Source organism: Galleria mellonella, unplaced genomic scaffold, assembly GCF_026898425.1.
Source record: "Galleria mellonella isolate WM207_F2 unplaced genomic scaffold, CSIRO_AGI_GalMel_v1 utg36, whole genome shotgun sequence".
In the NCBI taxonomy this organism is placed as follows: Eukaryota; Metazoa; Arthropoda; class Insecta; order Lepidoptera; family Pyralidae; genus Galleria; species Galleria mellonella.
In genome coordinates this window covers 3,436,157-3,458,209 of record NW_026442086.1, presented here as the reverse complement: position 1 = coordinate 3,458,209, position 22,053 = coordinate 3,436,157, and the positions used below count along the sequence as shown (strand labels likewise).

The 22,053-nt window shown below is 31.6% G+C and overlaps 2 protein-coding genes across 2 annotated transcripts in view; one reads left to right on the top strand and one right to left on the bottom strand.

The window, feature by feature from the left end:
• LOC113520847 (active breakpoint cluster region-related protein) overlaps positions 1-20,392 on the bottom strand; it is a 38,847-nt gene extending 18,455 nt beyond the window's left edge. Inside the window, 9 exon segments of the mRNA XM_052897202.1 lie at positions 75-260; positions 849-956; positions 10,827-10,965; positions 11,874-12,075; positions 12,652-12,898; positions 13,137-13,293; positions 13,957-14,149; positions 14,881-15,115; positions 19,958-20,392. Coding sequence (XP_052753162.1) covers positions 75-260; positions 849-956; positions 10,827-10,965; positions 11,874-12,075; positions 12,652-12,898; positions 13,137-13,293; positions 13,957-14,149; positions 14,881-15,115; positions 19,958-20,239 — 1,749 coding nt within the window. The 5' untranslated portion in view covers positions 20,240-20,392.
• On the top strand, positions 8,693-10,232 carry LOC113520846 (uncharacterized). The gene is made up of 3 exons (XM_026906269.3): positions 8,693-8,812; positions 8,901-9,433; positions 9,547-10,232. Exons 1-3 carry the CDS (start codon positions 8,737-8,739, stop codon positions 9,550-9,552), a joined length of 615 nt encoding a protein of 204 aa, XP_026762070.1. The 5' UTR covers positions 8,693-8,736; the 3' UTR covers positions 9,553-10,232.
• Positions 20,393-22,053: the final 1,661 nt, after the last annotated feature.

The following is a 22,053-nucleotide window of genomic DNA, read 5'->3' as shown; positions in this document are numbered from 1 at the left end:
AAAAAAAAATGATTGCATAATATTTATCATTAAAAAATATTTAAGAAAAAATATATATTCAAAATATAACTAACCATTTTCTTAAAATGAATGCCAACGGATAATGGCTCCTCCCAGCTGGCTACAGCCGATTTGAGACCTTCCAAAAAGTTCTTGTGTAATTCATGAAGCTCTGATATTTTATAGAATATTGTGTTGAATTCTTCTTCAGTTATAACCGGTTGAGATGTCGATAGCGTAGCTTTGATTGCGTTCATATACTGAAAGAGTTTTAGTCATTTGTTTTTTTATATTTTACTATACCTATGTTTAGTAATTTTACTATAGCTTTGGCTAAATTTCATTATCATCATTTCAGTTAACTGTTCATTGTTGAACATAGATTACCTACATAGAATGCCATAGCGAACGGTCTCGAATCACTTGCATACACCAAATCCTTACAATGTATTTGAAGCCGTTCCTCTATCTACTGTGTTGTCAAACTACACTGTTTGGGTCGCCACTCGAGGATCATTTTTCTCCGTCAAATCAGTTCTTTTAACTTTTTAGCCGGCGGATTGCTACATTAACTTGTTTAACCTTTGAGGTACATATATCGATCATATTCCTTCTTCTACGGATATCCTAATTTTGGATTCTATCACTCAGTGAAACTCTGAGCATATAGAATATCTTGAGCTTCTATCTACGACTAGCAGTGAGACCATAATTTAGTAAGTCATTACTGATTGCCAGTATATGCACTGGCAATCAGTACTTTCAATAAAAAAAAAATTGAGAAGCTTTATGGAACCAGTTGAAAAGAATATAATAGCAGCTAATATAAGCTAGAAGAAAATAATTACCTTTTCCATAACATAAAGACATTCCACATAGACTGTTTCACTTTCTATAATGCTCTTAACAATACAACGATGCATCGTCAGACGTTCTGCCTCCGCATTGTTGGTATCCTGAAAATATACAAAATAATTTAGAAGTGCAGCTTTTTAATAACTGAAATCAAAGAAAATTATATTGATTAAATTGGGTGGGTGACCATACATTGAGATATTACATAAAATGCTAATTAGGACTAGTCAAAATAACAATAGGAATGGATCCGTAATCTGATCATCATTTTATTAATTTAATAAGCTCAAAAGCAATTTGAGTTTAATTCTCTTTTAGAGGGTTTTGTGCTCATTTGTCTTCCTATATTTTCCTACTTTTTTGCCATACACCATTAACTTATAGCATGGCAATTTGTAGCTGTTTTTTAGGCATAAAGTAAATAATCTGGGTAAAAGTGACACTTATGTCATTTCATTTGTTATTGCATCCATATCGACAAAATACTTTCTCTTACATATAGGGTTGTTACAAATTTATACTCATTTATTAAATTACTTTATCATACATGAATAATAAAAAGCAGTCCGTTTATAATATTAAAATAGTTGTAGATTCATACGTGGCGACATTATACAGGCAAACGTAGCATAGAGCGACCCTATCAGTAGAAATGAAAACGATACATACAATGCTACAACTTATATGTTTACGACATGAATAAAGTTGAGTAATATCCAATACGAAGCATAACAGCTTAGTTACCTACAGTGAGAAAGCGTTAAACATTATCGTGATTTCGCCCGCACGCACCCGCTTTCCTGGTATTTTAAGTAATTTCTACACAGCTACATCATAAGAGGAAGCTATAGAAAAAAATTCAAGTTTCGAAGTCCAGCACTCCAAAAGTAAGTTGGCTCGTTACCTATATACATATATAACTAGAAAGTAACGAACTCACTGTTTCGTTAATTTCCCGTTATATATGTATATAGACATCAAATAAAAAAATCTAAATAAAAAAAATATCTGAAAGAATAAATATTTTCCGATGATGCGTATATTTGGCCAGCATTTATAATTAATATAAATTTTATTGAGTTATTATCGTATTATAAAAAAATAAAAGTATTCATAGGGGTACTAGTAACTGTGATACAGGTAACATGCATGATTATAATCAACGACTTTCATAATTAGACCCACAAAGAGTATAACAATTCGATTATGGTTCTATTGTTTGGTGCACCAAACACCATAACAGTATAAACAATTTGGGTAACATTAGTGCAATAAGAGTAATATTAATCATTCCATGTTTCAACTTCAGACTAAAGCACAATATGAAAAAGTTAATCATTGCTTGCTTATTTGTTTTGAAATTTATTCGTTGCCACGACTCGAAAAGTAAGTATTGATATTGCTAATAACATATGTGTTATAATTTATTTAAATTAAAATTATTATCCATCTCGTAACAGGTTCTGAAGGAAATCGAATTGAAACGGCGCCGTTTTATGAGACCATCATATTTAGTGATATAGCAGACGTTATCAATGAGTTTGATAATAATATTGTAAGTGTACATAAGATATATCATTAGTCTGTATTATATATATATATATATATATATATATATATATATATATATATATATGTGTGTGTGTGTGTGTGTGTGTATAAATATTATTGTATAAGAAAATATTTATTGTTATAGAATGCACCATTCGATGTCGTTACAAATAGCGAAAACGAAAGCGATGAAAATATAGAAGATCTATTATCGGAATATCAAAATTACTTAGAAAAAGCACACAAACAAAGAAAAGATTATATTGAAAAAATTGGCAACAAAAATAAAGTTCCCCTTGTTCGTCGAGAAAAATTTATCAAAGGATATCCTAGTAGTATACAACGGAACAATTATTACCATAATAGTAATAAAGACTTATTCAATCCTACCAATATATTCTTACAAAATTTGAATAGTCCACTAGATTTATTAATACCGCTTAACACTAAAGCAAAGCAGTTGAATGACGCACAAGATATCCAATTTGAAAACCAATTATCGACGTCTGACAAAATTATTTATAACAATAGAAAAAATACGGATTTGTCACCCAGTATTCTAAAACATAGAGACGAAGCCATTAATACTTCTTGCTTTTGTAAGAATAGACGATTGCCGTGTAAATGCAATTGTAAACAATGTCTGATACCATTTGAACCAATTTCCCAAATCTATAACAAAGAAAACTTATTATTTTTTGATACTGAGGATATAAAAAATCCAAGATCTTCACATTCAACAAAGAAAACAGAATTTAATTTGGTCAATTCATTTAATGACGTCATCGAAAATTCTATTAATGTAAGGATAAAAATTGATGTTCAGGTACCGAAAATACGAGACGGTTTAAGAAAATATTATAAAAACCTAAATCGTGACAAAATAACGAAACATGAGGAAAGTAATTCTAAAGAACATGCGTTAATCGTCAATTTACCCTATTTTAATTTTCCCATACCATTGGATCTAGTTGAATATACAAAATCTAGCTCTAATAAACATGATTCTAATCATCATATGTCTATGCACAAGAAAAAAAAGTTAAGGCCAAGCAGTATTAACAAAAAACAAAGAAAAAAAATTATAGCATTTAACGATATAAAAATTACGCCACCTCTTCCACTTATTAGTATAGAAGATAATTACTCTAATAGTACTGACAATGTGCCTAAATATAACATAAATAAAACCAACGATATTATTCAGCTACGCTACGGTAACGATACAAACAATATTAACAATACCAGTACCATTTTAAGAAATACTACAAACGAAAATACACACAGGAATGATACACATTTAGAAGAAACTGTTTATTTCTTGGTAAATATATCAAATAGTAACACCAGAGATGATTTTCATAAAATGGAAAACAGCATTGAAGCCGATTATGCAAAAACAAATCAACTTAATTTTACCACAAAAAAAATTATACCACGCACAAAACGAGAACCAACTTATTCAACGATATTTATCACAAACAATACTATTTTAGAACAAAACATTACGAAAGTGATAATAAAACCTAAAACAAATGAAAAAAATACAGCGATTGATTCAGATTTATTATACTGGCCGAATATACCAAAAAATAATTCTATAGAGAGCTTCAAGAATATTACTACAATGATATTTGAAAGAGAATATAAAAAGGCTAAATTAAACATTAGCAAAGAGACAATACGTCTTAATCATACTATAGCACTAGAGCGAGCTATATTTGGCCAAGTAGATTGGAATGATGTGGATACTGTGGTACCTACATTCATATCATTTGTAGGGAAATACATAAAGGGTATGTTGACATTCTGTTCCTCTACTACATGCTATTCAATGAGATGTGCTGAAAAAACATGCGTTCATAGAACTTGCCGTCCCGAAGATAGATTGAATCAAAGAGGACATTGTGGTGGATCTAATACAACGGGTAAGGTTTACACAATATTTATGGTTGTATTTATACAAAACACGACAGTATGTATATCTAAAAACTGATAACCAATAGAAAGAAAGTTCCTTAGGAATATGAAAGAAAATAAAATTTAATTCTGAGACACTTTCTAAATAATTTATTGCTATCCTGCGAAATTCGATAACTTTACAAATCAATATGTCCAAATAAATCCAAATACATTCATGACATCGTTAAACAGAATCAATGCCAGTGGAAGAAGACCTGTTTTGTTGCTCCGTTCTTCTCCACGGAAAATAGAAAAGTCCCTTCGATGTAATCGAGCATAATTAGTAGGCACTCGTTGCCAGTATAGTCTGAAGGCCTACCATGAAATGTTTTCCGAAATTTCGGGTCCGAACGAAACACAAATTTGATGTTAAAATTACATAATACATGCCATTTGGAAATATCAAAAATGTTAAAATATTGTTCCTTTGGATTTTTATGATAGGATGTATGACGAACGAAATGTTCAACTCCATTTATTGGTCCGATTTTAGTATAAACAAAAACACGAAATTGAGTCCGAAATTTCGGAATTTTATTTCATGGTAGACCCGCTGATTATATTTATGATTAAAGGCTTTTGAAATATATTCAATTAAAGCTGGCTACCGTCTCACTTCAAGTGAATCGTATCTTAACATTCCCTTATATAGCATATACGCAACATATGTAATATCCATACTGTTTTTGATACAACCACCTTATAAATTTCCTTAGAATTTTTACCACCATGAGTATATGCTTTGACTCACATGGATTCCATATAATTTCTTTACTCTTTAACTTACTGCAGATAAAGGCGTTATATAACATTTTAATGGCCTGTATACAATCTAACATGTGTAATTGACACAACACAAATCCAAAGGTTCAAATGTAATAATATGGTTTCTGAAGCATAGATCTTCAAACATCAAAACCCCTAAATCTCTTACCAGTGCTACCCTCGGTGTAACTATGTTTCCCAACTGGTAATTATACTTTATGACCTTATAAGCCCTACTGAAGATTATGAAGGACCATTTGGTGTCATTGAACACTATTTTTCAACCCAACCTAGAATATTATTAATATCACGTTGTAGGAGCTCACAGTCAGAGAACTTTAAAAAATAACGGTTAAACAATTTTTTTTTTTAATTAGAAATATACAACTTTACTCTTACAACAGTTACTTTTAATCTAAAAACTAAAAAAACTACTGAACAGATTTTGTTAAAACTTCTATGGGATCAATCTGTAAGCATATCCTTTCAGATAAAAGAGCTTCCCAAATCGGTTTGAACTGACGGACTTATGAAGTAACAAACATAAAAAATAAGAAAATATAATCAAATTAAGAATCTCCTACTTTTTTAAATTCAGTTGAAAAAGCATAATCTTGTTTGCATTTTCATAATATCGTCAGAACAGACTTAATTATTATTTTTATTATCAAAACAGAGATGTGTTGATAAACAATCCTATAGTTACTTTAATTAATTTAATGACAGATAATCAATATCTAAATATATACTTTCAGATAGCAAGGCTTCAATGGAATCTATTATGGATTTGCCGTCAAATATTGCTTTCGAAATCATTGATATCTTGCAAGACAAAATGTTGGGAAAATTATTTGGTAAAGTGACACTTTGCATAACTGCTAAATGCATTAGTTTTATAGCAGCTAAAAAAAATTTCTTGAAGTCTAAATGCTTGTTAAAAGAATTGAATAAAACGGGTCATTGTCCAAATTTAAAAAATGTAAAAATTATGTAAGAAATGCTTTGTTTAGAAAATTTGTAAAGTAAAAATTACCTGTGTGTAACATTATTTTGAAAATAAATGAAAAAGAAACAATGTATGTTTATAAACAGCCTCCTTATATAGTTCTGATAATAAGCGATTATGGTAGTTACTTAAAAAACTTGAGATGAACTCAGTATTGGAATTTCATATTGAAATGTTATTTCTTTTAATTATAAACGTATTAGCTTCTATTTTAACTTTGCTTTCAACAGCTGCGCCTGCAGTAAGTATTACGTAAATGAAATGGTATATATTAAACAATAGGAACTGAATAATGGAACAATATTCGTTCAAATATTTCAACTATAAGCAGTTACTTAAACATAAACGAATAATTCAATAGTCGAACACTTAATTCGGATTAAGATTTGACGATAGGAGTTTATATATTAAAGTGTTCGATTACGATTCAAAAATAGAATCGAACTACGTATTTTTGAAGTAGCTAATTTTTAATTTAATTATTTATTTTGGATTCCAGATAACTATGTGCAGTACACATTTTGAGACAAAGTCGCATTTTATGGATTATTTGGTCGTGATTGCATGCACATGTATTATTAGCAAATTACGAATACATAATTTGTCTTATTTTATAATACTAGATAATCCTATAAATGTTCTTTTGCACTATTAAAGACGAGTAATCGTCGACCTACATATATTGCAAAACAAATAGGTATATAAATATTTATATTTTCTACGCTAGAGAGTCCAAAAAGGCACTCTAAATTTAAAATTGATTCTACTAATCCAAACATAAGAAAAAAAATCATTTGTTCATTCTAAAATAGTTTTTAGTATTTTATAAGTGAAATAATTACAGTTTATGTTTACTCACGTAAACATAAACTGTAATTATTTCAATATATTTATATTAAGAATAATAAAAAAATAAAACGATGTTTCTAAATGCAGTAGTTTTAGAGAATTTATAGAAAAATCTCCAAACAAATTTTATTTCCCTTGTTTACCGTTTAGCTGTAGGTGTTCCCTTTCTATGAATATATAAAAATGCATATACTATACGAATATTATAAGGAAAATAAAATGATGTAACTAGCACAGTTTTTAAGATATAAGTAAAAAAACTAGTCAATCTTTCATATTGGAGCAAAAAGATTATTTACAAAATATCATTAAAATCGGTTTAGTAGTTTCAGAGATTAACGTGAACAAACATTACACAGTATTCTTATATATTACTAGCGGCCCATCCCGGCTTCGCACGGGTGGACATTTTTACAACATTTTAAAAAGTGGTTATTGTGACATAACGATAATATAGTTGGACGTATAGTATTACAAAATTTTTGTAATAATTGATCAATATTGTAGAACAGACTTTTGTTCTATCACTAGAAGTTTTCGCAGCGCATGCGACAAACGATATTTTATAGCATTTTTTTACACCTTGAGTTACGTTTAGTACCTAAAGTTTTAGTAAGGATCACTAATCTTTTCTAGCAATGAATATAACCTATGTTACTCAGGGTGAATGTAGCTTTTTAATGGTAAAAGAAGTTTTGAAATCGGCAAAGTAGTTTTTGAGTTTATTCATTACAAACGTAAATACACACAAAAATACAAATCTTTCCTCTTCATAATATCGTCATAGTCGTAGAATACTGACGAATCAGACAAAGATTACATATAAAGATCCGTCAGTATTCTACGACTATGACGATAGTAGTGTTACAAAATATCATTAAAATCGGTTTAGTAGTTTCGGAGATAATCTTGTTTATAATATTTTTATATCACAATTTTAATATTTTACGATATTTAAAAAATATTTCTAGGAAAGTGAAGGCATATTTTTAAGTCCTTGGACCATTATAAAAAAACCTATTCCAAAAATAATCGACTTCAACTCTAACGGTGAATATTTACTTAGGAATGTAAAACATGAAAGAATCGTTAGTTCACAAAAAATATTACGAGCTGTTGGACAGAAAATAAATTTAAAAGATTTCTTTCGTAACGAAGATAATTCACAGTGGCAATCAAACTTTGTGATTAACGAGATCCGAAATTTACTTAAAGGCATGTTTGTAACATTAAAGCCAAAGAGAAAATTGAAAATATTAACGAATTGCAATAAACCAATGGGTATTTGTAGATTCCTAACATGCCCCAATATAAAGGATTTTTGTTTGTTATGTGAAGTAAATACGAATGAAGAGAAAAAAAATTCAACAAGTTGCGAAAAAATATCCACACGATTTTTAGTGACACACAGATAAAAAAAAATAGCATGCGCTATATTACCTATAAATGTTACAAGTAATTAAATCAGTATACAAATAAAGAATTTTGAGTTTTTCTGTTTCAAACGCAGTAGATATAATTATCACATCAAGTTATCTTGTTTGCTTTTTGGATACAAGTAAAAACCAAGATGCCCGTAAAATTAAAAGCTTGTTGGTATGGTCGTTTATTGCTCATTAAGTAAACATTCCGGAATAAGCCTTATCTCGGCCCAGATAGGGACGTACCTAACAGAGGTCCATATATAAAGCTAAGGTGGGAGAATACAAACATTGTTTTCGTGAAGGTGTAGAGCTCTTAACGTAATCATGCTATATCCTAAATGGGTCTTGTCATTTTTACTTTTGTGTTGCGTTTGTGACATCATCTGCAAACCTACTGACCGTGAGTATAATATAAATATTTTTTTCTATACACATTAGATTAATTTTTAAATAATGAAAGGCATAATAATCACTAACATCGCTTGCAGATGACGTAACACAGGGCCGGGGAATTAGTTCTACTGTATGGGGTTGGATAACATACCCTTTCTCGTGGTGGAGTTCAGAAGAAGCAAAACCACCTGTCAATGATATGCTCATTGGTTTACCCACACAGATACCTCCTAACAGTATAGAAGTGAGTACTCACAATGTTACGGTGTGGTGTAACGATCAGCTATGTACAACTATGAGATGTTTCAATATTGGGTGCAAGTACACTATCTGCAATATTTACGATACTGATTTAAATGGGGAATGTCGGGAGTATGTTACAAAACCTCAAGAAACCACATCTTCGAAACCTACTGAACCTACTTCCAAGTCAACAGCACATGACCAAAAAACAGAAGCAACTACGATGTCCTCTCAAACAATTATTGCAATAACGCCCATTCCGAACAGCAGTCAAGCAATAAACGAGCGTCCCTTAGCACTTGAAGCCGCATTATCTTCTACAGTGATCGATAGTGATAAACCAAATCCAAACGAACCTGCTAAAAATCAATTTTATAATGATAAGGTAATATTTTCAATATGCATATTAAACTAACAAAACAATAACTAACCAGATGTTAAATAAATAACAAACATTAATATTTTCGTAACATATAAAAACGTATTATTTGATTTCAGGTGTAAGCATTGCAGAACCTGAACCAGGCTCGTCGTTGTTGCATGAAACAAACATATTTATATCAAATTATATTCAATCAATAATGGAAGATTATGCAACCACACTGACAAACAAATTAATACAACATTTAAATATAGATTCGGTTTGTGTTAAAGGCGTTTGTTATTACACTGTTTGTGAAAGTGACAATTGCAAATTACGTCACTGTAAATACTATTTATTAACGAATCAAGAGATGTGTACTATTAGAGTATCAAATCCAATTGAAGTGATGCTAACCAAAAATAAAGTTGCTAGTGTCAAGCAGAACAAGAATAACATTACTAATAATAATGAAAGTAATGAAATACAAATTATAAATAAAATTCTTAACAAATAACTGGCTGTATTTAAAATTTTGTTCTAATGCGTTGAGTAAGTCACGTCATTAAGTCAACATAATGTTTACTTATCTGTAACAATCCTGATAAGAAGCTAAATAATTTATTATCACAGTTACACATTAACGGTCTTACCACACAATATTTAAAACTGTTTCTCTAAACAGTACAGTATCTAAACAGTAGTAAGAAAACTCTATCTAGGGTATAAAATATTACTTAGTCAGTATAATAATGTTTATTTGTAATCTTATGTGTGAAAATCTATAAATTATTATTATAATAATAAAATTTACTACTTTAAAGACTTTTATTTTTAGGCATAAACTTACTTTAAACATTATTATTACAAACACTACTATAGTAAGTCATCTTAAACATGTTTTTAACACCTGTCTATCACAAGATCCACTTTTCTGTGGTAAGACGGAGTGAATACACAATATAATTTTTAATTTAATTATTTACAAATTACTTGTATTCAATACAGTGAAACTCTTACAAATATTATTTCATACATAGGTAAATTGTTGTAGAAAAAGTCCCCACATTATTGTATTATTAGCTTTATTAATGAATTTCTTTTTCAAATAATTATAATAATGTCATTAACATATATAATGCCGCAATATGATATGGGACTTAAATTATAAGATACGAAGACATAGTTAGGAGAGAAATTTATTGTTAGTAATGTGGATCTAACAGCCCCATTGCTAGCAATATACTCTATTAGGTCGACCACCATGCGGTTCCCCATGGAATCCATTTTGGTTATTTTTTAAGAATTTGTCACTTGGGTTTTTCTTTTTGTTTTCTGTACTCTGTGTTATTTCAGTATTCGTACATAAGTACGAGTACAGAACATAGAAAATAGAAAAATGTTACAAGTAACATACCTGATGATGAAGCTTCCTAAGTACCGGAGGTGTAGCGCTAGCATCGGTTTCTGACGATGTCGTTCTTAAAAATAGAGGTATGTCGCTTGAATCTCCCAATTCTGTACTCGGCTCGCTGGGTTCAGCGTCTTCACCTTGTCTATGAAATACGTCAATATTATGTATATAAATTACTATATACAAAAGTGGATGACACAAGAGATATGTATAAGGTTTGTCGCTATAAAAGGAGACTTGCCACTTGGTTCTCTGTATTATTCAAGAAAAACGGCAACAAATATTTCAAATATGTAATTTTTAATAAACACTTTCTAATTGCGTTCACGTTATTAAATTAAAAGATACCAGTTATAGTTGTTACCTTTGTTATTTTTTATTAAATTATATATATTGTATAATATTTTAGCTATTGAAGAGTTTTATCCTTCCTCTTTATACTTATTTTTAATTTGAAACAAAGTAACACTTTAATAGCAAAAATAAGTTTGTTTAGGATAAGGAGGGACTGTAATGGAAAAAGATTTACATTAACACAAAGTTTTGTTTCTTTCTTATATACTACGGAGGTGCCAAATAAGCATAACCCGTCTGATGGTGAACGGTCACTTCAGCTTACGGATGCCTTAAAGAACAATATATGACAGAGTAAAAAAAAGAAAAACCAGAATTAAAACCCTGTATGCCGTCTGGAAAGCGTGGTGAAGATTAATGTCTTCTTAAGGGAAGCAGGTATTTCTTCCTACGCCCAGCACTGAGACATGAGGGAGGGAAGGGATTGTTAGTAATGAGGACTAAAGATTCCATTTTGTGCACTATACTCAATCAGGTCGACCTCCATGCGGTCACTCCTGGAAACCATCGTATTTAATTCCTATTAAATTTATTATGATGAGTCGACTGACCGAGTTTTATCCTCATCTATCATCCGTCACTGGTGCTTCGCCAGCGTAAGTAATAGCGCAGGCGTGGTTACATTCAATTTCCACCCATTAAAAAATGAGCACTGCACTGAGACATGAAAAACTAGATTAGAGATAAATTACTCACTGTATAAAGTAATGTATGTTGACGTAGTTGGGGGCAGTAGCACAAAGCGGCGAGTCCGGAGCCCGCGGGGCGGTGGGAGCAGTGTTAGAGGACGAGGACGTGGAAGCGGAAGTGGCGACGGGAGCCGGCGGAGCGCTCGCTGCGCTCAGCGGCAGCGTACTTGTACCACTCGAACCATCCTCTGTGCTCGAACCCGTGCCACCTATGTGATTTAAATGGAAAGCCATCTTAAGTCGAGAAAGAAAATTAACTAAACAATATTACCGATTTGTAATAATAATGTATCGTATCACAATCCAATTATCCGCATGTGCAGAAAATATAACAATGTATGTAAGGACCTTGATATCTTCCAACAATCCTTGCAATGTTACATCAAGGCTGCCAATTTGTTACTTTAAATTTATAGCCGTCATTCTTTTAATGTATATAATATTGAATATTATGCAGAGCAATTATTGGAGAGCAAATTTAATGCCGTTTTATGTAATACTTATAAATGTATTAATTTGTAATCTGTTGCCTTGCTATAAATAAATTATCAATAAGCTATCTATATTACAGTAAAAGTGAAGTAAACTAACTACCAAGACGTAGTGAGTGAAATAATATACATAGCTGAATATAACCGAATGACTGGAATTTCATTTGAAAATAATTTAAAAAACATTGTGTAAAAATGTAAAAAGACTTCTGAAAATTACAAGATGTATAATAGTATAGCTTAGTCAAAGTAAATATGTATATGAATATATTTTATCTTTAATATTTAACGTACCTGCTTGAATATATACATATTCTCCATCATTAATATCGGCGGGTACTTGATCATAATATGGCTCATCTTCAGCAATGGGCATAACAGCAGGTAGACTCTCTAGCGACAGTGGCGCTGACTTGTCCTCACCCTCAGGCAGGTCAGGCGTTGTAGACGTCACCTCCTCATCAATTGATCTAGGAGTTGCTGCACCACCTGATCTTTTACGTTCGGACGACAGTGAATTTATAGACTCGTAGCTTTTAACCTAAAATATTCAAATCAATATTTACTTATAACTTGTTTGTCTTTTTAAGTTGTATAAAAAAAAACTTGTTGATGTTTATGATGGATAAAAAATACAAAATAGGATATTTGTTATTTTAAAACTAGAACTGCTTAAATGGGAATAGTCCCCCAAATTACGCATAGAAAACCACACTTAACGCTAACTAGTTAATGATAGCTAAGTATGATATATTCAAGACGTTTTAATTCCATCTTACCCTTTCACTAATGGATGGTGTTGACGCTCTACTAGCAATAGATTCTCTTGATTCTGCATTGCGCATTCGTCGACCCAGTGAGGACGGTGGACTGTCTTCTGATAATCCAGATTCTGGTAATGACGCGCCGCGCTTATTGAATACTTTCGGTGGAGGCCTAAAAAAATAAATACAATTACACGAGGTAATGATATATAAATACAGCAGTATAACGATATACAAAATTTGCAAAATATTATCTACCGTTTGTGCTTTATTTCTAATATTCATATTTCTTACAATAAAAAGGTTGACTGGGCGAGAACGCTATAAAGTATTAAGTCCATCTTTTGTACCAGACATTTTTTTGAAATGTGGTCAATAAAGAATAAATAAATAAATATGTCTAAACTTTTTAACTAAAGAACTAAGTATTCTTGACTAAAATACACGTATGTCAATACGGAACACATGGTCTTGCTATCGAAGGTTCGTTCTGAAATTTTAAGTGCCCTTTTTGGACCCCCTAGCTGATAAAATAAAAATATCTTTTCAATTACTTCCATTGCAATATTCATGCACCAATAATATATGAAACTATTTCGAATTTCATCTTGACACCATTTGTAATTCAGATATACAGCTGTGACAGATGAATGAATGAAGTCGCACTCTAAGGGTTCCTTTATACCTTTGTAATGTGGTACCCCAAAATAAGACAATATTTGCTGGATCAAATAGGTATATATTTGTATAAGGACTAAATGTAAGAACGCAGTTTATTGCGTAAAGATATTCTATTAACATAAAACTAAAATTGTTCACCATTCTAGATACTTACTTTGGTGGTACTTTCTTCTTAGTTGCTGCTGTTGGATCCACTGGACTGCTTTCGGATGATTGAGGGGACTCGTCTGATTTCTTGGATGCATTTTCAGCTAACTTCAGACCATTTACTTCGATGACTGTTACAAAGTCAGCAGTTTGTGACGTTGGACGGTTTTTTGCTTGGATTGGACTTGTTTGTTCTACTACTGTTATATGAAACACATAGCATTTTGAGCGCCTACGCTCACCAATAGTACATATATACAGTAAGACATTTCTAAATGCAGATTTCAAATTGATAGCGTCAAAAGTTAATGTTTAACATGACGTTATTTGAGTTATTACGTTTATAAATACCTTGTGCAGTAGGTGATTGTCCTATTTTACTTGATATTTTTATTGACAAAAATAAGAAAATAACAAATATAATAAATTAAATTACTTTACATTTAACTTTATTATGATTGTATTTTAACGATTTACTCAACAAACACGTCTTTAATATTACTTATTTAAAAAATATACTCATTAAAAGTGTTAGTGTCAAATAGGAGATTCACAATTTGCCTATATTTTAACCGACATCAAAAAAAGGTTTCACAATACGATTGTATTTTTTTACGTTTGTCACCTCATACCTCTGTCATTTATAAACCGATTTGAAAAATTCTGCTTTTATCTAAAAGTATATATAATATTTTTGACTATTTTCATAGAAATTTTATTAAAATCGGTTCAGTAATTAAGTTAAAAAAACAAAATTGGTGTCTTTTTTCGACCAAAATCTTATTTACCTCTGTTGCTCAATACGTCTATAAATTTTGAACCCAATTTGATATTATTTTTGTATTACTATAGAGTTTGTTGGTCTCGACATTTCGTCACATCAGAAAGCGAGACTTTTTCGACACAGTGTTATAAATAAAAATATAATTACCACTAGAGTCTTGACTATCAGTTCTTTGTACAACTTCACTGTGACATCTTCTGCGAGCAGCTTCAGATACCAAATTAGATGAGAGCTCATTAATGCATTGGTTCACCGAGTTTCTTTCACCAAGTGGTTTATTTCTCAGTAGTACTTCTTCACTTTCAACTGTTTCAGTGGTTGAATCAATACTGCTTGTAAGACTGATCTCACTCTTTTTAGATAACGAATTTGTATTTGAACCCTGCAACCAAATTGTTTACACTAATTTATTATGGCTATAAAAGCATTAATTTATAATACAAGAAGACCAAATGGGTCCAAAACAAACGTATTTTTGAAGTTGATACCAACTATACAAATAGACGTAAGGGAGTGCCCGGTAGGCCGTGCCCACATCAGAATTGTCTGATGTCCATCCGAGGATGCGAGGTGAGATCTCAATTATGCACAAATAACAAATATGTCTGAGACTACATTTAAGGGCCTTTTTTAATGGGCCAGATCCACTGAATGATGCTCACGCTCTAAAAATTTCATTAAAATAGGTTGAGTGGTTTCGAAAATCAGCATGTAGATAGGTGCTATGAACGTGAGATAACATATTTTATATAATACTCAAATTTACAAGAAAACATTAATAAATAAGCACACGAATATTTAACCGCAAGATTATTAATTAAAAATAAAATTAAAAATAATACTTTAAAAATATAATTAATTTCATCATTATGAATATTCTGAAGGATATACCTGCTTCACAAGATTTATTTATGATGTTACACTAAATATAGGGTCTCTCAGCTAAAACAAGGCGGAATACGTACAATTGTCAGGGATCATTAAAAACTCTATTGTAATTTATTACTAGCAAGCATAACAGTGTCGACCGGCATTAATTTTATTAGCAACATCAGTATGACTAACTTCCAAGGGCATGATGGTCCATAATATAATTTACATATTATCAATAGATTGTTGAATATATTTTAGATTTTAAGTACTCATTATGCATAAGTTATTATTATTTACTAACATCATATATACATACAATATATATATTAAAAAAATCCATAGCAAGCCATTTTAAAACATAGTCCAACTTGGTTGTCACTGCTCGTTTCTAAATGATATAACACAATGAAAGATGAACAATTTATCTGGCTTTTTGTGTTGATAAGAAAAAAATTTACAGAAAACAAAATATATATATAATACTAGCTGACCCCGTAAACGTTGTTTTACCACGTCTTTCTTTCTTTCTTTCTTTCTAATATAAAAATCGCAATTAAAATACAGGGGTTGATCGTAAAACGATGAAAATTTAAAGTTGTATGTATTTTTCAATGCTAAATCATAATAAAATAAAAATGGAAAAATTTGTCAAAAAAATAAAAAAAAAAATTGGGGAGGGTCACCCTTATCATTGAGGGATATAAAAAATAGATGTTGGCCGATTCTCAGACCTACTCAATATGCACACAAAATTTCATAAAAATCAGTAAAGCCGTTTCGGAGGAGTTTGGTAACAAACACCGTGACACGAGAATTTTATATATAAGATAATATCATAATAATCCAAATTCCTGTTTTAGCCGTTATTTGACTATGAAGCCTAAGTTCAATGTTTTTAAAAACATGTATATATAAATAAAATATTTTTGATTTATTTTGATGAAAATTAATGTTAATAAATCTAAAGAATCAGAAATGTCATAACGAAAAATTAATAAAATTATCAGATAACATTCATGGAATTGGTCATACTTCTAATTGAGTGGTGTTGACTTATAGCACATGTACCCAAACCGAACTTCCTGTTTTCACAAGTTGGACAAATAACATCTAACCAAATTGTATGCGTATTATATTTACTTATTCAAATCCTATCAATATAATAAATAGGAAGTTTGTAACGATGGATGCATGTTTATCACTTTTTCACGCAAAAACTACTAAAAGAAAATGAATTAAATTTAGTATACGAGTAGATTACATCCTAACTTAGCACATAAGATAATAATTCAAGAGAGTGAAATCCCGCGGCTTATATTTATATAAAACTATTGAAGTTGTTAGTTAATATTACAAATAGATTAACATGTGTCCAGCTGTGGGATGAAGAAATAAATGGTATTGTATAAGTATATAAATATACCAAATTCAAAATATCCTTATGATATAATATGATATGTTTCATTGCCATATCTTCGCCTTATCTGAACCAATTTTGATAGTGCTTTCTACAATCAACATACATTAGGTGATGATGTTAGAAAAGTGTTAGAAAACTTATCAGCTTATAATATTCCTTCTGTGGTGTAATTTGGAACTAAATCTAACTAAATAGATGGAATTCGAGTCCTATAGGGTCGAGTCATCGGATCTACTTTTTCAACCTGATAATTTGCAACTTGTATGTCTGAAATTCATATTATTAAAACGCAGTTTACATAAAAAAAATTAAAAAATTACTTTGTTTTTCTAAAAATTTATATTTGTGTAAAATTATTATTGTGTATTATTGTATTAATGAAATTATTTTTTCAGTACCGGCGATAAAATAGGCCACCCCTTCCTTTCACAAATGTGTCGTAAGAGGCGACTAAGAGAACTTAATGGTCGAGGAATTGACAACAGCATCCCTCTTAAAACATCACCAAAATTTAAGTCAGTTGCTAACCCGCCTGCCAATCCGAGGGGGGTTGGCGTGAAGAAGACCTATGTTCAGCAGTGGACAGTTTTTTTTTAATGAATGATAATGGAATGGTAACCCTGCCTGTGCTAACGGGATACGCTAGCGGGACACCAGTCAGGGATGATAGGTAAGACTAAAAAGCAGGTCAGTTAGCCTAATGTGATGAATACATCTGGAATTCAACACGATGGTTTCCAGAGGGGATCACGTGGGGGTCGACCTGACAGGGTATATTGCTAGCACTGGAACTTATAGTCTGCATTACTTACAATCCCTTCCCCTCCCCCCACAGTGAACAGTTAAAGGCTAATGCTGATGATGACTCATACACAAGGCCTTGCAGCAAAGCTGAATTCTGCAGCTTTTGCAGTATGCAAGGTCAGACAGTATAGATAGATAAATACATATTTCCTCCAAAAGATTACAGTAGTAAACTTATTAAAAATACTGACAAAACATGTATATGCGGGCTTATTGTTAAGAGCGATCTCTTTTAGGCAACCTCTAGATAGAGAAGAATAGTTATAAACAGTTTGATGCAGTACAAAACTGTTCAATTTTAAATACATATACAGATATCACTACATAGTATAAAACAAAGTCGCTGTCGCTGTCTATCCGTGCCTATATATGCTTAAATCTTTAAAACTATGCAACGGATTTTGAAGTGGTTTTTTTAATAGATAAAGTGATTCAAGAGGAAGGTTTTAATGTATAATACATGTATAATATTGTAGAGAAACTTAGAGGTTTCTAATGTGATGTCGTAAATAAACACATTTTTTTGCTTTTACAATGCAAATGCTGGCTAAACCCTTAAAATTAAATTAAAAAAAAATCTCATTATCCTAATTGATACTGAAGCTTCCTGGCTGTAAAACCCATTTTGATTTTGGAATAAACTTTCAGTGAGTATTCAGAATAGCCTGTCTAGCAGTTCCTTCAAAAAAAGATTAAAATCATACTATCTTTCCAATTTTGTTTAAATATAAAAAATGATTAGAAGACATCATTGTGCTCTCTTTTATTTGATATTTATATGTTGTATTTAACATATGTATATATGTATGTATGTGTGTATATATGTGTGTGTATGAGTGTGTGTATGTGTATATATATATGTATATATATTCTTATTTATGTAGGTTTATATTCATATGTATGTTTTAATATTGTATCTTTCAAATATATATGTGTATATATATATATATATATATGTAATGATTTATTATTTACGTAAATATTTATTTTAATTTCTGTTTAGCACTGTTACTGCCCACTCACTACTTCCTATGCCACTGTGTTAGGTTGACTGGAAGGGATCTCTTTTAGAGATAAGATCACCTTTGCTAACATTGTTATTAACTTATTGTTGTTACTGTATGTTTTAGTGCAATAAAGAATATATATTAAACATATATGATACTTTGTATACACAGGAGCAAAGTAATGGAAAACAGCTAATTAAATATTTAGGACAACCATAAATTTTTTACTCTAAAAATGGGCTAACTTTAGTTGTGTAATCTTATAATATGGGAGATTCAAAATTTTCTCCATTGAATTTGGCTTAAAATTAGAATTATGGACTCAATTTAACATAAATTAATTTTACAGTATAATAAAAAAAATTTAAAACAAAGCAATACTTCTGAACATTATAAATGTGAAAGCAGGTTTATTTGTTTGTTAGATTTTTAGCACTTAAAGTGCATTGGTACAACAATTGTCATATAATTTGATATACACATAATGTGCCACTATTAATCCTAGTTGATCAACTTGGGAATAGGTTGTTATATTGACAAAGATGCAATAAAAAAAAATACAGAATATTATTATTCTATCTTTATTTTTGATAACTCCTGTTTCAGTTTATTATGAAATATATTTCAAAATTTCTATTAAAATTTATTTCTAAGTTTTAATGTATAAATAAATAATATATTAATTGCTTAATCTTATTTAAATCCTAATATAAGGCAACATAATATTATACATTTATACAAAATGATATTTAGTATTTCATAGAATAAAATAAAGAATGAAATTGGGAAAGTATGCACAAGTATCATCTTAACATAAACCTATACATTATACACAATAACTGTGCTTTTCACATGATTTACAGTTCTTGTAGTGCATCCAACAGTTACAAATAAATATTAATCAGAAGAATCATTGTGTAATAATAAGCATAATGAATACACTACATAACACAATGTAAGAAAAACAATTATTGCACTGAAATATATATATTTGTCATTATTTACTAAATTGACACAAGATACTAACAATAATTTTACTATTACATTAAAATATTCAATAACATTAATATCAAATAATTTTTCACATTATGAGATATAGTGTTAATGAGTATTTAGTTACCTGTTTGTTATCTGAAGTCTTGTCGTCTAGCTCACTCACGTCAGGCCCCGAGGGCGCCGCCCTATTGCCTTGAGAAGTTGCTTTATGTTTTTCCACATCTGATAACAATGTTTCTAAGTACGACACATAGAATTCCTCCTTCTCCAATTCTTCTCTAAGAATAGCCACTTTCTGTTTGTGTTTAGCCAAATTGGCCCTGACATCTTCCTCCCAAGCGGCTGGCAATGTACTATCTGGAAAACGTTGGACCCAAACACGCTGAAAATCTCCAAAGACACTCATCTCTCACAAAACGATTTCATGACCAATTTATGTTATAATTTATATGCAAAACCAACAGATACAACACTTTACTAATATAAAAAAATGTATCTGAAATTCTGTCATCGCAAATTCTTCATTTTTTACTTTCCCCCCAGCTAGGCACACACACGCAGTGTTGCGAAATGCCTAATAATCGATTTAAATCGATTATTAGCCACCTAAAATGAGTATATAAGAGGAAACATAAGAGTAACGCCAACAATAGAAAAGTTTTACATATGAATGTGGATAGTTGTTGTTGAAGTAGGTTTTATATGTTCATATTAATTTATGGAGCCCACACGTTGCTAGTATACATTTTGTTAATGTTTTTTGCTGTTTAATAAATAAAATATAGTATGGTTGTTTCGAGTGATCTTTATTATTTACATAAATAAATTACTGCTTTTAATTATTATGCTATATAGATCCTTCCCCTCTTTTTTATTAAGTTATGGCCCAAGAAAACTGAAGTAGTAAAATGATGCAGGCCCCAACTATAAAAAAGTAAATCGGCCAATCCAATCATTTACATTGCAAATATTTTTGAGTAACTTCGATTTATGTGAGTGCGTTATTAATGAAAATTTTATATCGGACAATGCAGAAAGAGCAAGTTGGATGGAAAAACAAGGGAAAAAATTTGTGTTGTCAAACAAATATGCATTGTTATCGGCAAAACGAGCAAGGATGATACTGCACTCTCCCTTGAGGAGCTCGTCTCCCAATGTGGGGGTGTCATCCGTATACGTCGCGAGGGGTGTTGATGAAATACAGCTGTTTTGCAAGACTCCGGCGGCAATTGAGTGGACGATAGAGTGCACGTCCTCGACCGAAACAAAGAAACTCCGACCGTGAAGGAAACTGTGTATTACCCGCACATAGGCTCGTAGCATGTCTGTATGAATCAATTGTTTGTATACTAGGCCGCCGTGCTACACGTGGTTAAACGCTTTCTCGATATCGAGAAATACACCGACTGCCTTAAATATATCGATCGCAGTTATTCTCGATGGCTAAGTGATGCAACACGCATGCTAGCTGAAGCTTTGTTAAGTAGCCGCTCCGAATTGCTCTACCCGCGAGGTGAAATACGGATCGAGTAGCCGGAGCAGCACGCGTTCAAAGGTCTTAACTACGTGCGGGAGCAGTGTTATCAGCCGGTAACAGGCCAGGAGTCGTAGGTCATTAATCTTTTCCCGTTTCGGGAAGACTAAGACCCTATCGAATTTCGACTCGTCGGGGAAGTGGCCGGTCCGAGGTATACCGTTGTAGAGTTCAGTAAAATAAACTAAGCTTTTACGGAGCAGCTGAGTGAGCGCTGTAGTAGGTAGGCGCTCGATGGTACACCTAACTTCGTCGGGCCAAACTAATTTGATTTTCGTCAAATCCGATGACGGAGCTGAGTGAAACTCGCCAACACGACGTGCAACGTGTTCATGGTGCTCGACAACAGTGCGAAGTGCGTCCGCGATAACTGAATTGGCTGTGAATTGCCGTTTTAGGTGACTAACTAGAATCTCTATTCGGTCAATAGCTGCTCAACGACATCTTTCCGTTTAATCGAGCAACTGGTATACAGGAGATTGTGCATTGGGAAGTTATCGGTTCAGTGCATAGAGACTCGTGCAGTCCTCTCCAATCCGGGAGATGACGTCTTTCCAGGAGGAACCGCGTCAGTCATGAACCCTTTCCGACAACTCGGCAGCGAGGCAGTTGAGTTCACGCTTGACCCACGGACAGCGAATGCGGGCCCATATGCGGCGGAGTTCTCTCTTGCGCGACAGCTTATC

What these genes read in the sequence shown, in the direction of transcription:
- LOC113520846 (XM_026906269.3), top strand. Translation starts at nt 8,737, where the DNA reads ATGCTATATCCTAAATGGGTCTTGTCATTTTTACTTTTGTGTTGCGTT. An exon ending in CATCTGCAAACCTACTGACC is followed by an intron (nt 8,813 to 8,900) that starts GTGAGTATAATA and finishes CATCGCTTGCAG; the next exon opens with ATGACGTAACACAGGGCCGG.